We start from the raw sequence: 15115 nt of genomic DNA on the forward strand, positions 1-15115 counted from the left end.
AGCACAGACCGGCCCCTCCAGCGGCAGCCGGCCGGAGCGGGGATCAGAGCAGCTCCTGCCTCCCAGCGGAGGTTTGCCCGGGACCCGAGAGGGGCCGCCTCAGCGGGGCTGGAGAAACCACCCCGGGGGACCCAGCGGCACCCAGCGGGGCTGCACCGGAGCCCGGGACACTCCGGTCCCGCTCCTTCGGGGGCCGGAGCGGTCCCGCTGCCCCCGCCGAGCAGAGCCGATTCCCGGGAGCGGGGCGGAGGAGCCTGCGGGGGGGACGAGCTCTGCAGTGCGGCCGCCGGTGATGCGGGGCCGGGCGGGGGGCACCGGGCTGCGCCCCACCCGTGCGGGCGGGGGGAGCGGGGCGGCGGACGCGGCTCCTCGCCCGCGGTCCCTCCCCCCGCGCCGGTCCCTCCCCCCGGGCCGCCACAGCCGCCGCCGCCGCGGCTCCGGCAAAACTTTTCGCCGGAGCGGACGAGCGCTCCGGTTCCGGTACCGGTCCCCGCCAGCGCGGAGATGCACCGGGGAGCTGCTGCGAGCCCAGCCCTGACAGGTACGAGAAGCGCGGGTGAGGAGGGAGAGGAGCGCCCGTCCCCGCGGTCTCGGGGGTCCCTGTCCGGCGGGATACCGCCCGTCCCGTCGGGGGGATGTGGGCTCGGGTGGCGAATGCGCATCCCCGGGGCCGCGGTAGAGCCGCAGGAGTCCGGAGCAGCAGCTCCCGGAGCCGCCCCGGTGCTGGGCGCCGGCCCCGTCGGGTCTGAACGCCTCGGGTAGCGGTGTCCTGGGCCAGGGGGTCCCGGCGGAGCTGCTCCTGCTCCCAGCCCGCGCCGCTGCCGCTGGCACAGGGGAAGCGACTCTGCCGCCGGGTCTCACGGCACCGGCACCCCGGGCGCTGTCGTGAGCCTCAGCGGGAGCATCTCCCGGGGAAACCCCGAGCCAGGTGGTGCCCGCCGGGTCTCCCGCCGTGGGCACGGCGGTGTTTGCCGCTCCCCAGCCGAGGGGAGCAAGCAGGGGACACTTTTCCACCCTCCCAGCGCCCCAGCCTCCCGGGTGCTGCAGGGGCCCATCGCGAATGCCCTTTGTGACTCTGTCCCAAGCTCTGCTGTGTCAACACGGCGTTGGTAAATGGCTTTGTTTAATCAGGACATGTTGGGTATGTGACCTTGCCGTCCTCCTGACCGCAAGCGCATCTCCAAAGCAGCCGCTGAGATCCCCCCATGCCCGGCGCTGCGCTTCCCAACGTCCTGCTCCCTCGGAGGGAGCCCAGCCCTGCTGTGAGTGTCCTGACCCATGGCAAATCCAGCTGCTGCCCCTGGGATTTCCTCAGCTTTATCTGTGCATCAGCAGGAAAATTCAGGGCCCACAGGACCCCTCCTCAGCGCGTTAGTGCCGCCCCAGCTGCCAGCCCGGGTCCTTCCCACCAATCCTGCCCCGCTCCGCCCGCCGCGGTGCAGGATTTTCTGTGCTCTGTTGCCTGGAGAGGGAAAAAGAGAAAAGGCTGAACGGAGAAGAGGCAAAATGTGCATTCAAAATAGTTAATGAACAAATGTGGCTGCGAGCCCTGCTCAGCAGCACAGGGCTGAGAGCATGCACCCAGCGCTGCTCCGTGCCCTGTGCTGAGCCAGGCAGCGGCAGCCAGAAGCAAGGGAGACGGGGCAGCCGCTCTGCTCCGTGCCCCGGGGCTCCTCCATTGCATCCTGTTGTCCTGGTCCCCCGTGGCCAGTGCCCTGTCCCTGCCTGTGTGTCCCAGCCCAGTGGGTCTGGGGACCATGGCTGGGCTCGGCCACCCTGCAGCACCTCCGGCCTCCGGGCTGCTGATGGCTGGTTTCTGGCCATGCCGTGGTGCGGTGGGTGACTCAGGACAGGCAGGGACACTGCGAGACCCTTCTAGGATGGCTGCTGTGTTCAATGCCCACATGGGCAGGGCAGGCTCTGAGCTCACTCTTCAGTGGGGCACTGGGAGCTCGTCCCCAGCTCCCTGATGACCACGGTGTCCATTTGTGACACGAGCTGGTGGGGAGGCGGGTGTTGAGCTCCCAGCACAGGCGTGTGCACATGCAGCTCTGCACTGACCTTTTCCCAGACTTTTCCCAGCCCTTTGCTTCCCTTGTGACATGCCAACCACATGTGTTACACCGTGTCTCTCGCGCCATCCTCCTGCGTGTCATGGGCTTTCAAGCGATGTGATGAACAAGAAATGCCCCTTTCGCTGAGCCATGACCAGGGTGCTCAGCATCCCATGTGTGTCTCACAGAGAAGTGCAAGCTTTCACCCCCTGAAAAATGGGGCCAGGGGCTCACTGTGAGCCCTTCACACAATGCTGAGGGGCTCAGCATCCCCTCGCCAGAGCCTGCTAGGCAAGGGGTGTTATTTAAGCACTGCCTGGCTGCACAGGTGTGCTGGCAGAGCACACATGGTACTGAGCAGTGTGGTACTGGTACTTGGTACCAGACAGCTATGGAAGATGCTCTCTTGGTGGCAGGGCTGTCTTGGAGGTGATGCAAAGAGCTTTTGTCCTGTTTGCGTCCTATGTTGCTGTTGACGAAAAAGCTGTCAGGGTTGGTTTAGGTTTGCTTGGTCCAAAGTGACTCAGAATCTGCCATCGTGGGTGCCTCTCTCTGTGTGCCGCTGCTTAGTGCTTCCACAGCCCTGCAGCTCTGTGCAAACCAGTTGATGTCAAGAGGGCTGCTCCGGGCAGTTCAGCTCTGCCTCCGCTGCCAGAGTCCACGGTACTCACTTCCCCGGAGAGGACTGGAGCCACTGTGGGTGGCAGGTGGGGAGCGGGTGGCATCCCCAAGCTCAGGGCAGAGACAGGAACAGGGACAGACCCCCTGAGACTCCCCACCGCCACTGTCTCCCCCATGGCTTGTCCTGCTTTGCCATGGTCCTGGGCAGAAAGTGGAGCAGCATCTGCATGGCCAGGCTCGTGCTGGCATTGCATCAGCCCTGGCCTTGCACCATTGCTCATCTGCCAAGTGCTGAAGCCCCTGCCGTGCTGGCATGGAGCTCTGAGCTCCCAGCCAAGCCAGCCATGGAAAGCACCGCATTAGCACGCTGGGGGCTAATCCCTGTGTCCGGAGAGCGCAGCCTCCCCCCTCACCCACCGAGCAAGCAGCTGGGCATGGGGCTGCGCTGTGGGGAGGGCCATGGCCGGCTCAGGCTGTGCCAGGCTGTGCCGGGCTGTACCAGCCCCTTGGTGCTTGTGCAGGGCCATAGCTGTCCCAGGGACCTCCCGGCTCACATTGCAGATGCCCATGAGTGTCCCCGTGGAGGCTGCACCAAGCCGCTGATCCATGTGGCAATTGGCTCCAGCGCTCCCAGATGTGGAACTCGTTCCCTCACACGTGTGGTGACAGCCAGAGCGGAGCACCAAAATCCCTGCTGGAAGCTGACGGGGGTGTGAGGAGGAGGGAGTTTGACCCCAGGCAGGGCTGCTTGGTGCTCAGCCGGCCAGGGGGACCTGCAAGGGCACAGAGCTGCTGCAGGGCAGCACCATCCATCCCCTCTTGTTTGCTGCAGTGCCGCAGCAGTGGCAGCAGCCTGGCAGTGCAGCATTCTGGGTACTGGGCTCTCCCCATTCCCTCCCCAGGCCAGCACACCTGAGGGCCATGAGCTGCAGGTCTGGGGGCACAGGGAAGCCGGTTGAGGGGCTTCCAGGTTCTCCGCTTTGCCCCCAGTGCTGCAGGAGTTGGCACCAATGGCTCAGGAAGGGCTCAGCACATGAACACAGACGTTGGTGATGGTTCCACTCTCCCCACCACAGTGGTGGATGATGGAGCCAATGTCTGACACCTCCGTACCTCCAGCTCAGCACCTTTCCCCATGTGGGTGCCACCATCCTGGGGCTGGTTCCTGTTCCCCCCTCTCCTGTCATGGGCAGTGTTAGCTGTATGTAGCCTCTGTGGGGTCAGCAGCCACAGAGTCGCGACACGGGAACAGGCCACATTGCCCAATGCCAGCATGGGCCAAAAGTCCCCTGTGCCCATCGCAGCCCAATGCACCCACTGTGTGCCGGGAACCTCCACCAGTGCCCATGGTCAGCACGGCTGGGTGACCCCAAAGCCTGGTCCTGGCCGGGGGTGAAGGGCTGTGAACCATCTGGAGCCAGATGGGCTCAGTGAAGGGAGGTGGAGCTGGGTCCCTCCTATGGTGCTGCCTTGCTGAGGGGCTCCCATTACTGGTGGCCTTGGCACATCCAGCCTGCAGTGACCACTGCTCTGGGTACCAACACTGGGCAGGTCCGAGCACCCCAGACCCCCGTAGCAGCCACACGGGTCCTCTGCTCCCTCCCTGCACTGCCCATCTGCACCAAGGCAGGGGCAGCTGGTCCATGGCTGCTCTGCACGTGTCTGATAGAAACAGCCCGGGGCTCTGGGAGCACGCCATGGGGCAGCCGAGCCCCTGGGCCCTGAGCCCCGCGGGGACGCACAGAGCGCGGCTGCACGGCACCGCGGGCGGCTGGGGCAAAGAGCCCGGGCAGGGCCCGCTCGAGGGGGAGCCGGTGCGAGCAGCAGGAGCGTGACGTGCCCCGCGCCAGGACCCCTCACCCAGTGCAGTCTGCCCAGCTTGGCCGCGGCTGCGCCCCGGGGCCGGGGGACTCCGGGCCAGAGCCCTCCCCGCCGCTAAATCCCAGTGCAGGAGCTAAGAATAGAGACACCTCTGGCCCAGAGCTGCCTCCCCGGGCCCGGAGAGGGGCTGGCAGCGAGGCGCTGCTGCCCCGCGGTGTCGGGAGGAGGGCTTCCTCCCAGGGCAGGGATGCTCGGCAGGGGCCGGGCACCGGGAGGTTCTCATGGAGCTGGGCCATGGGTAGCGGTGGGATGGGGCAGCGGGGGATGCGGCATGGGGCTGATGGGGCAGGAGGACAGGGATGTGACATGGGGCTGGCAAAGGGATGAGGACAGAGAAGCTGGGCTGGGGCTGGCGAGGGGGGTGAGGACAGATAGGGTGGTGCGGGGCTGGTGGCCAGTGGGCACCCACCGAAGGTCCCTGCTCCCAGAGCCCACCCTGGACTGTCCCTGGAGACGGTTCCTTCTGCCCCGGGACTGTCTAAATACGGTGGCGCCGGCAGGAGCCGCTCCCGGAGCCGCATCTGGAGCCCCGCGCTCTGATTAATGAGCTCCTCGAGCAGCCGCGCTTGCGACACGGCGAGTGGGTCTGCACGGGCGGGACGCGACTTTCCCAGGGATAAAAATAGGCTCAGGCAGAGCAGGGAGCCCTGGGAGCGGCGCTGGCCGGGGAGCGCAGCCACTGCCCCCACCGTGATGCTGTAGTGTCTGCGGTGGCACCAGCACTGCAGCCCCTCACCCCGCAGCGCCGTGGGGCCACAGTAAGAGAAGCCCCGTGTTGGAAGAGCTGAAATCCCCCTCAGGAGCCCCATAACCGGCTTAGGGGGATGGAGGGAATTACAGGGCCGTGTGAGCTGGGCTTTGTGCACGTGGTGCTGGGTGTCGGACGAGGCACCTCTTCGCTCGCCTGAGCTGGGGGCAATGGAGACGCAGTGGCACGGCAGGGACAAGCTGGTCCCAGGGGCAGGGCAGAGCCGGGATCCCTTCAGGTTACTGGTTAATGCCCTGGGGCTGGCGGCCATCGTCTCCTGGCCTGTCCCCATCCCACCAGGGACACCGACAGGATCAGGGCCGGGGTGTCCCAGGGTGTCTGGGGTCTTGGCCACCTCCACTGCTGGAAGCAGGTCTGAAGCTGGTGCTGCTGGAGCAGTGGCAGCAGTGGGGAGGCGAGGAGGGGAAGCAGTGGGGCACCTCCTCTGGGAAGATGCTCAGACATGAAGAGAGGTCCTGGGCTCTCAGGGCCTGGGTGTGGGGTGGCCCCCTCTGTGTCTGTGCACAGGGGGCTCTGTAGGCAGCCACTGGGGCAATGCCAGGGTCTGCCCTGTGCAGGGCTGATCTCTGGTGCTCTGGCCAGGGAGGAGCTGGGGAATTTGGCTTGGTGGGCAGAGGGGTGTCGTAGCCACAGTTCCGATGCTGTCCTGAGGAGATGGCAGGTACAGAGCAGCTCTGCAGCCTTGCTGGAGAGCACACACCAACCAGCTGAATGCTAGAGCCAGGGGGGCAAGGATGGGGCAGGAGAGTGGGGCTGTGATCGTGGCAGCTCCCCATGACCCAGCATCTTGTGCAGGGTCACCCACGTGCCAGCGGCTTCGTCACCAGGGCAGAGGAGGTGCCGAGGGCCGGTAGGACCAGGGCCCTGCGCTGCTCCCCATGCAGAGGGATGTTCCAGCCACGTGTCCTCAGCCTCCTGCTGCTGCTGCTCTGCTGCCAGGTAAGGACGGGATAACCCACACCAGTGTGCTGCCTGTGCCCAAGCCGCCCCTCACTGCAGCATCACGGTGTCCCCTGCCCTCTCCTGCCGGCCCTGCCAGCCACGTGGCACAGCATGGCACAGTGTGATAGCCTGTGCTCACCCGCGGCTATCCCCCCATGGGTGTGGGTGACAAGGGTGACAAGAACTCGCCGCTGCCCCCAGGGCCCCTGCGCCCAGATCACAGATTCCCTGCTGGAGAGCTGGAAGGCGTATCGCGAGGAATGCCACCACAACATGAGCCGCCTGCCCGCGCCCACCGGTGAGTGTTGCAGGGGTCCCGGTGGGTCGGGCACCAGGGACAGGGGCCAGCGTGGAGCCAGTGCCCGGACCCTGCGCAGGTGAGGCCAAGGCACGGCCACGTCCGTTCCTCCGCAGAGCTGGTCTGTAACCGCACCTTTGACAAGTTCTCCTGCTGGCCCGATACGGCGCCCAACAGTACCGCCAGCGTCCCCTGCCCCTGGTTCCTGCCCTGGCACCAGAAAGGTAACGGCTGGAGGGTGCACGTGCGTGCACGTGTGTTGTGTGTGCACACGCGTGTGCGTGCTCTGGTCCAGGCAGTCACACAGGGCCCAGCACGCCCCACTGTCCCCTCCCCTCTGTGCAGTGAAGCACGGACATGTCTTCAAGACCTGTGGGGCGGACGGTCAGTGGGTGACGGGCCCCAGGGGACAGTCCCTGCGCAACGCCACACAGTGCGAGCAGGACGCCGAGGACCTGGCGGCGCAGGTGGGCAGAGGGGGGCAGTGGTGCGGGGAGCCCTCCCTTGCCCCTGCTCACCCCCGACCCTCCCCCATCCTCACCCGCTCCTGCCTGCACCAGGAGAAGTTTGCCAAGACCTACGGCAGCTTCAAGGTGATGTACACAGTGGGGTACTCGGTGTCCCTGTGCGCGCTGCTGCTCGCCCTGGGCCTGCTGCTGGGCTTCAGGTAGGGGCATGGGCATGGGCATGGCCACCCGTGCTGGGGGCTGGGGCAGGAGATGGGGGTAGGCTGGGGCTGTGCCAGCGGCTGGGGCTGTGCCAGCGGCTGGGTGTGGGCACTGACCGCAGCTCCCCACTTCTGCAGCAAACTGCACTGCATGAGGAACTACATCCACATGAACCTCTTCGCCTCCTTCATCCTGAAGGGCGTCTCCGTGCTGGTCATCGATGCCCTGCTCAAGACCCACTACAGCGACAAGATCGACGACTACAACGTGCATGTCTGGCTGAGCGACGAGGTGAGTGTGGGGCTGGGGGCCGGGGGTGTGCGGGCAGCACCACAGCGCTGACCCCTGCCACAGGCAGCTGCGGGCTGCCGTGCGGCCACAGTCTTCATGCAGTACGGCATCGTGGCCAACTACTGCTGGCTGCTGGTGGAGGGCATCTACCTGCACAACCTCCTGGTGGTGGCTGTCTTCTCTGAGCGGAGCTACTTCACCCTCTACCTGTGCATCGGCTGGGGTGAGTGCAGGTGGCTGGTGCCCCAGCCCCATTCCCATCCCTTGCTGTGCCTCACCTGGCCCTGCTGCCTCCCCTCCAGGAGCACCCCTGCTCTTCCTCATCCCCTGGGTCGTTGTGAAGTTCCTCTATGAAAACATCCAGTGAGTACCAGCCCCTGCAGCAGCCTGTGGATGCGGGGGGCATGGGCAGGCACGCGTAGGACACACTGAGGGATGGTGGGGATGGTTTGGTGGTTCTGGAGAAGCTCCAAATCCTCACCCCGTGCAAGAAGAGTGCTTGGCCATGGTGCTTGCTCAGCTGGGGCTGCCAATGGCACACCAGGCTCTAGCAGCTGCCTGGTCCCTGTCCTTGTGTCTCCCCTGTGCAGGTGCTGGACCACCAACAACAACATGGGCTTCTGGTGGATCCTTCGCTTCCCCGTGTTCCTTGCCATTCTGGTGAGTCCGAGGCTCTGGCCATTGCAGCCCCATGTTCAGCATCTGTGAGAGGGGATGCCCTGGGCAGGGGATGGTGCCGCCTTGCTTTTCCCTGCCCCTGCCCCTCACAGTTCATCTGCTCCTCTGCAGATCAACTTCTTCATCTTCATCCGCATCATCCAGATCCTGGTCTCCAAGCTCCGCGCGCACCAGATGCGCTACACTGACTACAAGTTCAGGTGGGTGCCGGGCACGGTCCCAGCCCTGCGGGGCCATGGTGCACACGCTGATGTGCATGCGTGTACATGTGCACGTATCTGTTCATGCACCGCCCCGTGACGCCCCTCTGCACAGACTGGCCAAGTCCACGCTGACGCTGATCCCGCTGCTGGGCATCCACGAAGTGGTCTTCGCCTTCGTGACAGACGAGCACGCGCAGGGCACCCTGCGCTACGTCAAGCTCTTCTTCGACCTCTTCCTGAGCTCCTTCCAGGTGAGCCCCAAGCCACTGGGACCCCCCATCCTGGAGGGGCCAGCTCAGGGCTGGGGTCGTGTCCCGGCCGTGCACCTCATGCTGCTCTTCCAGGGGATGCTGGTGGCCATTCTCTACTGCTTCGTCAACAAGGAGGTGAGGGGGATGCTATGGGGGGGCAGCCGGGGGGGCAGCCAGGGCCACGAGGCCACACTGACGGCGCTGCCTGCAGGTGCAGGCAGAGCTGCTGAAGAGGTGGCAGCGCTGGAAGCTGGGGAAGGACCTGGCCGAGGAGTACAAGCACACGTACAGCCACGCGCCCAGCGCCCGCAACGGCGCCGGCGGCTCCTGCGAGAAGCACCAGCTGGTGAGCGGCTGCGCCAACGGGCTGGGCCGCAGCGCCGAGCGCCCGGAGAGGAGCGGCCGTGGGGCCGCTGAGCACCTCGCCCTGGGAGACCGGCACCACTGCTACGAGTTCCCCGAGACCACGGCCGAGAGCCACTTCTGAGCCGGGCCCGGCCCCACGCTCCCTGCGGGACCCTGCCCTTGCCGGGACGATGCCGCCCGTGGCTGGGAGTGCGCGGGGAATCGCCGTGGCGGGGCTGGCTGCAGCGAGGCAGGGAGAGCAGGACCCAGACGGTGTGGGGAAGGATGGGGGGGGGGGAATCCGTGTGTGGGGCTGGTGTTCGTCCTGTGGTGCTGCCTGTGTGCGCCTTTGAGACCCTTCATGCGGTGCTGTAATTTATGTGTTGTAACTGTAAATAGGTGTGTGCCCGTGCCGGGTTGCAGGGCCAGCTCTGCCTGCACCTCTCTGTCCGCGCTGTGGGCATGGGGGATACCATGGGCACCATGGGGTGACGCATACAGCCACGGATGGGGAGCTGGGCTACCCAAGCATGGATGGGCTGTACCAGAAGACAGCCCCACAGCCCCACTGCCTGTGCCCCAGCTCCACTGCCTGCCCCACAACCCCATAGCCCCATGCAAGCATCAGACAGGAGGCAGCAGCTTCGGCGCTGCTGCTGTCCGGGGCTCCAGCTCCCACTGCGCGCTGCTCCGGCTGCTAATCGGGTCCGTGCTCCCGCTGCCAGCAGCCCTTAATTAAATCATTTGGCTCTGCCCGCCGGCACCCCGCTCTCCTGGGAGCTGGCCCAGACACACCGGGCAGCAGCCACCTCCAGTGCCGGCACCGTGAGCAGCGCCATGGGGTGCAGGGCCCTGGGGTCCCTCTGTGCTGGTGACAGGGAGGGAGCGTGGGGGACCGGCACCGTAAGAGGCTTGTGCTGTGCACATGAGCGCTAAGCCCGGATGCCGAGGCTTTGGGCACCACAATTGCCTGGTGTGCAGGGATTAGGCAGACGAACCTCTGGCCAGGGGCACCCTGCCCCGTGGGGCGAAGATGGGATGCACAGCATCCTGGCGTGACCCCGCTGCCCGGGGCACTGCCCGTCCCCCAGCACTGGGCCCTCAGCACATGATGGCTCCTGGGGTGCCCCCCTGTGTGCACCCCACACGCAGCCCCGCTGCGCTGCGCCCGACTCCCAGCACCCAGTACTTTTCCTCTGTTTACTTGACAATTTTCTGTCTGCCGCAGCCGAGCGGGACCCAGCGCCAGGGGCCGGCGCAGAGCCAGCAGCGGGGACGTGGGGCAGAGGGGTCTGTGCCGCGGTGCCTGCGGCAGTCGATGGGGCAGCGCAGCGGTGCCGTGGGGACGTTACCCGTGATGGAGCCGTGCTGTGGGGCTGAGTGGGCAAAGGGGAGGGGAATGAGGGACCAGGGTCTGTGTGGGCGGGATGCAGGGACAGGGGTGGGGTCATGGAGGGGGACAGGACAGACCCTGTGCAGAGCCATGGGGTTGGAGGCGGCAGCCCCCACAGAGCCGCTGGCCCCCCGGCCGCTGCGTCACTGCGGCCTCCTGACGCGGTAACGGGCCTAATTGAGGCAAATTGCTGGAGCAGGGAGCTGTTTCTGGGAAGGTAAATATGGGCACTGCAGGCGCGGGGTTGCTGCTCCAGCATTGCCATGGAAACACCCCACTTTCACCCCTGCAATGGCCCCACAGAGCCAACAGCACCCCCAGACCCTGCCCAGGGCCCCACGTCTGCACACCATGACAGGGAGCCCAAGCCAGCACCAGCCCTTGTGATATCCCTGTGGCAATGTCTATGGCACTGCCCCACAGCCCCTTGTTGTGTCCTGCTCCCCGGCTGGCCGCATCACCCCCCAAGGGGCCTGTGTTGGGGCAGCTGAGTCCTGACCCCCACCCCTGGGGGCCAAGGCACATGGCAAGGGCTGGCTGGGGCTCAGGGCTGGTGGCACCCTGAGCAGGGCTGTACCTGATGGTTGTGGGGAGCTTCGTGCATGTCCCCCTACAGCCTGCACCCAGCACAATGGCGTGGCACTGCCATGTGCGCCCTGGCAGCACCCCAGGGTGCAGGTCTCGGCAGCACAGCCTGCATCCAGCACCCCACAGTGCATCTCAGGCAGCACAACCTGTACACCACACACACAAACACACAGAGACAGCCCTCGGCTGCCCATCAGGAGCCACTATTCCCAGCACCTGGTGGAGTGAAGGTGCTGCCACCAGCCCATACAGCCCAGGCAGAGAACCCCAGACTGGTTTGGGTTGGACCTTAAAGCTCCTCCAGCTCCAATCCCTGCCACGGGCAGGGACCCCTTCCACTAGAGCAGCTTGCTCCAAGCCCCTGTGTCCAACCTGGCCTTGAACACTGCCAGGGATGGGGCAGCCACAGCTTCTCTGGGCACCCTGTGCCAGCGCCTCAGCACCCTCAGCATGAACAGTTTCTTCCCCAGTGGTGCTGGGGCCGAGCCCAGGCTGCTGCAGTCCCACCTCTGGGAACCAAAGGTGTGGAACGGGGCTGGAGCCATCACAGTGACCGGGGCAGCAGCTCCCCCGCGGCTGCAGCAGCGCCTCGCATGAGAACTCCCACTTTATCAAGGGAATTGAGCACCACAAATTGGTGTTCTAAGTAGATCCTGCCTGCTGCCGGCCACTCTTCGCACTGCTAATGCAATGATACAACGCATACCTCTCCTCCTCCCACCAGTTAATCTAATGACAAGCACAGTATCCGAGTCATAGGGAAAATAAACCCTCACTGGATTCGATTTTTAGAGGTAAACAGCCTCATTTCTGTGCCTGCGGCCTCAGCCCCTCACAGGCACCCCCCCACCGCCCTCCTCACCCCGGTGTGGTATTAGTATTTATAAACATGCCCTGGAGATGGGATGGGGTTTGTACATTGCATTAGGGTTGGAGCGACTTTGCCTCTGGCTGCACAGGGCCCGAGCCAAGACACAAACAAGGCAGGTGCCAGTGGGGCTGGGCTGCAGGACCCCCAGTATGTGCCTTGGGACACAGCTGCAGCCCCCGCCGCAGGGAGCAGAGCTGGGCTCTGTGGCAGTGGCTGGCCAGGGGAGGAAGAGGAGTGGGCACCGCACAGAGCCCGCTCCGCACCAGCCATGACCCTGGCTGGGCACTGGAGCCAGTCGTTGGCAGCTCACTGCACCGGAGCATGGGGGACAGGCCCCATGGATGAGCTGCTGCACCCCAGCAGTGTCAGCTCTTGGTGTGCTGGGGAAGCCCCATCCTGCTCCCCTCACAGCACCCACAAGGTGCAGGATCCAGCCCCTTCCCACCCCTTAGGACACATGGCTCCAGCCATGCTTCGAGCCAGGGCAGCCACACGTCTGCCGCGCTCCCAGACACACCACAGGACACATCCTGCAGGAGAAGTCAAAGGAGAAGGGCAACTCTCACCTCCTGCCTCTGCACGCCACGGGTTGCAGGGTTCCTCCCCAGGGTGGCTCCTGCACTGCCCCTCTGTGCCAGAACCAGGCACTGCACCCTGAGAATGCTTTGGTGATGGGAGGGAAACAGGGTCATGGCTAAGTGTAAAGATGCACTTGAGGAGAAATTCTAGCAATGCTAAGTATAGTTTAAATGCCATCGAAGCAGGGGAGGGAAGAGGATCCGGGTGTATTAATAGTCTCAACATTTAGATGTCTAGTCCAGTGACAGCCCCTGGGATGCTGGCTCGCAGGAGGGCTGCCAGTGCCCAAGGGCACTGTGCTACCAGCAGCGCCAGGTCATACACGCCTGTGGTGGAATGAGGAGCCCAGAGCAAGGGCAAGATTCCTTCTGGAAACAAGAAATAAAAGTGCGCAACAGCTCCTGTGCCCTGTGACTGCTCCCGAGGACTTGGTCAGGCCGTTACGGCCATTGCTGAGGTCTGAAATGGGAAACATGGGGCTCCTCTAACAGGAATGGTTTGTAAAACTAAAAAGCTGAAGAACAAGGGCCCTGCGCCAGCGTGGCTGCAGCACCCACAGTGCAGCGGAGGGACAAGGGAATCAAGAGGGAATGGTTCACCGGAATGGCACAGCCACATAGCCCTGCCCTGGGCCATTGCAGCACCAGGCAGCATCCCACTGCTCCAAAGCACACAACCCCCAGTGAAGGGACCAGCCCTGTGCCCGGCCAAGGCAGCGGCCTGTGGGCTGCAGTGGGCAGCACCACACCAAGGCAGACCCAAAAGGACACCAGCTTTTATTTACAACACGCCTCAAGTGACAGACAACAGAAAAAATAGAAAAAAAAACCAAACCAGAACAGTCTAGCTCAGTGACTCAGGAGAAGAAAGGGAATGGCAGCCACAGGTCCCCTGCACCCCCCAAACCAACTGGTGCTGGCCAGAGCCCCGGCAGCCCCTGCCCTTAGAACCAATGATGAGCCTTGCCTGGAGTGAGGGGCCCAAGAAAGCCCCCCCCTGGTGTGAGTTACACTGACTACAGCTGCCCCCCCAGTGACACTCCTGCCAGCTGTGGAGGCCGGATCTCATCCATGGGTGCACATCTGGAAGTGGTGTTGGTGTAACACAACCCAGCGCTGCTCTGGAAGGGACGGCAACAGTCAGAACCGGCCACCCCCTGCTGCTGCCTGCTCTGGAGCTGCAGAGCTCTGAGGTGGGGGCACCAAACCCCCCTCCAGGCACCCCACAGGCACTCGGGGCAGGGGCCAGGACTGACACCCGAGCGCTCTTCACCTCCAGCTCCACAGGGATCGGCCCAATCTAAGCACAAAGTAAATCCAGCCTCGGATACAGGCCCAACAGCTCTGACAGCACTGACCAGCCCCAGACACCAGCAGCCCCAGTGGAAATTACACTCTATGGAAGCAAGGAAGAATGACCAGGGTGCAACTGGTGCAGCACAAGGGGTGTCGAAACGGGGCTGCCTTCCCGAGGCACAAGGATGGAACTGATGCTCCCTCCTTCTTTCCCAGCAGTGGTAAATCCTCGGTGCACAGAAGGAAACAGAGAGCTAGCGCTGCCTCTGCTGACAACGCGGCCGGTCTGCTCTGCCCTGAGCCCTGCCACACACCAGAGCCCAGGCAGCCCACACACACAACGCACCAGGGGCAGAGATGGAAGGAGAACAGGAGACCTGTGAGCCCAGCATGAAGAGGAGAAGGACAGCTTGAGGCCAGAGAAAGCTATGAGTGGGGGACTGGAACCCTTTGCAACAGGCTCTGAGCATCCTCAGCGAGCACCTTTGATTTCAGGTAGCTTCCGAGCCAGCCCCGGAGCTGACCGGCTCTCCCGTAGGCTTTTGGGAGCACAGACCAGAGGAGGAAATCAACACAAAATCTCAACTGAAATCTGCTTGAGGCCCTTGGAGCGCAGCCGATCCGCGGGGACTCGCCTTAGGACTTCTTCGCGTCCTGTGTGTTCCTCCTCTTCAGATCACCCAGGTCGACAGGTTTGAACGCTGCGGGGAGACAGGAGGGGCTTTGGCGGCAGAGGCCGCGGCGCGGTGCGGCCGGGCCAGGGCCGGCAGGAGCCGCGGGGAGCCCCCGGCCCCGCTCACCTTTCAGGCTGGGGTTCGGCATCTTCTCCACGTACTCCTCGACCAGGCCGCGCTCGGAGCCCATCTGGCTGCGCAGGTCGCGCTCCACGCACTGCCAGGCTGCGGGGACACGGGTGAGAGGCCGCCCGCCGCCGCCGCCGCCGGGCCCGGCCCCCGCCCCCGCCCCGCTCACCCTCGTAGATGAAGCGCACGTTCTCCTCGTGGGCCGGCGTGAAGATCTCGCTGCCGGCGCCGGGGGAGCGCGGGCCGCCGCTCCGCTTCCCGTTGTAGACCACGCGGGACACGGGGGAGCTGAAAGCGAAGCGCGGGGCTGAGCCGGGCCCGGGGCCGCGGCTGGGCCCGGGGCCGGGCGGGGCTCACCTGGCCATGGCGGCGGTGCGGCGGCGGCGCGGCTCGGCTCGGTGGCTGCGGGGAGAAAGGAGAGGGCGGCCAGGCCGGGGCTAGGCCGCGGGCCGCCCCCCGCCCGTCGCCATGGCAACGCGCGCCCCTCACCTGGGCCCGGCTCCCGCCTCCGCTCGCCCTCGGGCCGCCACGGAAGCGCCGCAGCGCGCATGCGCGGTCCCGCCCCGCTCTGGTTCCGTTCCGTTC

General features: G+C 65.0%; 2 protein-coding genes across 2 annotated transcripts; one reads left to right on the forward strand and one right to left on the reverse strand.

Annotated features, from left to right (window-relative positions):
- The first annotated feature begins 392 nt into the window (after positions 1-392).
- On the forward strand, positions 393-9429 carry GCGR (glucagon receptor). Its single transcript, XM_061479820.1, has 14 exons — positions 393-541; positions 6121-6264; positions 6469-6565; positions 6682-6789; positions 6911-7032; positions 7126-7232; positions 7371-7524; positions 7588-7747; positions 7827-7887; positions 8115-8184; positions 8314-8402; positions 8518-8656; positions 8750-8791; positions 8868-9429. Exons 2-14 carry the CDS (start codon positions 6214-6216, stop codon positions 9141-9143), a joined length of 1476 nt encoding a protein of 491 aa, XP_061335804.1. The 5' UTR covers positions 393-541; positions 6121-6213; the 3' UTR covers positions 9144-9429.
- Positions 9430-13191: 3762 nt separating this feature from the next.
- MCRIP1 (MAPK regulated corepressor interacting protein 1) lies at positions 13192-15105 on the reverse strand. Its single transcript, XM_061479871.1, has 5 exons — positions 15020-15105; positions 14888-14932; positions 14700-14818; positions 14528-14626; positions 13192-14428 (listed from the first exon to the last, which is right to left on the reverse strand). The coding sequence occupies exons 2-5, from the start codon at positions 14893-14895 to the stop codon at positions 14364-14366; spliced, it is 291 nt and encodes a 96-aa protein (XP_061335855.1). The 5' UTR covers positions 14896-14932; positions 15020-15105; the 3' UTR covers positions 13192-14363.
- Between the last annotated feature and the right edge of the window lie 10 nt (positions 15106-15115).

The sequence above is a fragment of the Pezoporus flaviventris genome, unplaced genomic scaffold, assembly GCF_033815535.1.
Source record: "Pezoporus flaviventris isolate CSIRO_AGI_PZ_B2104156 unplaced genomic scaffold, CSIRO_AGI_Pfla_v1 ptg000158l, whole genome shotgun sequence".
Classification (NCBI taxonomy): domain Eukaryota; kingdom Metazoa; phylum Chordata; class Aves; order Psittaciformes; family Psittacidae; genus Pezoporus; species Pezoporus flaviventris.

Coding starts and splice junctions, on each gene's coding strand:
- GCGR (XM_061479820.1), top strand. CDS start 6,214: ATGTTCCAGCCACGTGTCCTCAGCCTCCTGCTGCTGCTGCTCTGCTGC. Junction 6,566..6,681: donor CCGCCTGCCCGCGCCCACCG/GTGAGTGTTGCA, acceptor GTTCCTCCGCAG/AGCTGGTCTGTAACCGCACC. Junction 7,748..7,826: donor CTACCTGTGCATCGGCTGGG/GTGAGTGCAGGT, acceptor CCTCCCCTCCAG/GAGCACCCCTGCTCTTCCTC.
- MCRIP1 (XM_061479871.1), bottom strand. Junction 14,627..14,699: donor CGTGCGCTTCATCTACGAGG/GTGAGCGGGGCG, acceptor GTGTCCCCGCAG/CCTGGCAGTGCGTGGAGCGC. Junction 14,429..14,527: donor GCCGAACCCCAGCCTGAAAG/GTGAGCGGGGCC, acceptor GTCTCCCCGCAG/CGTTCAAACCTGTCGACCTG.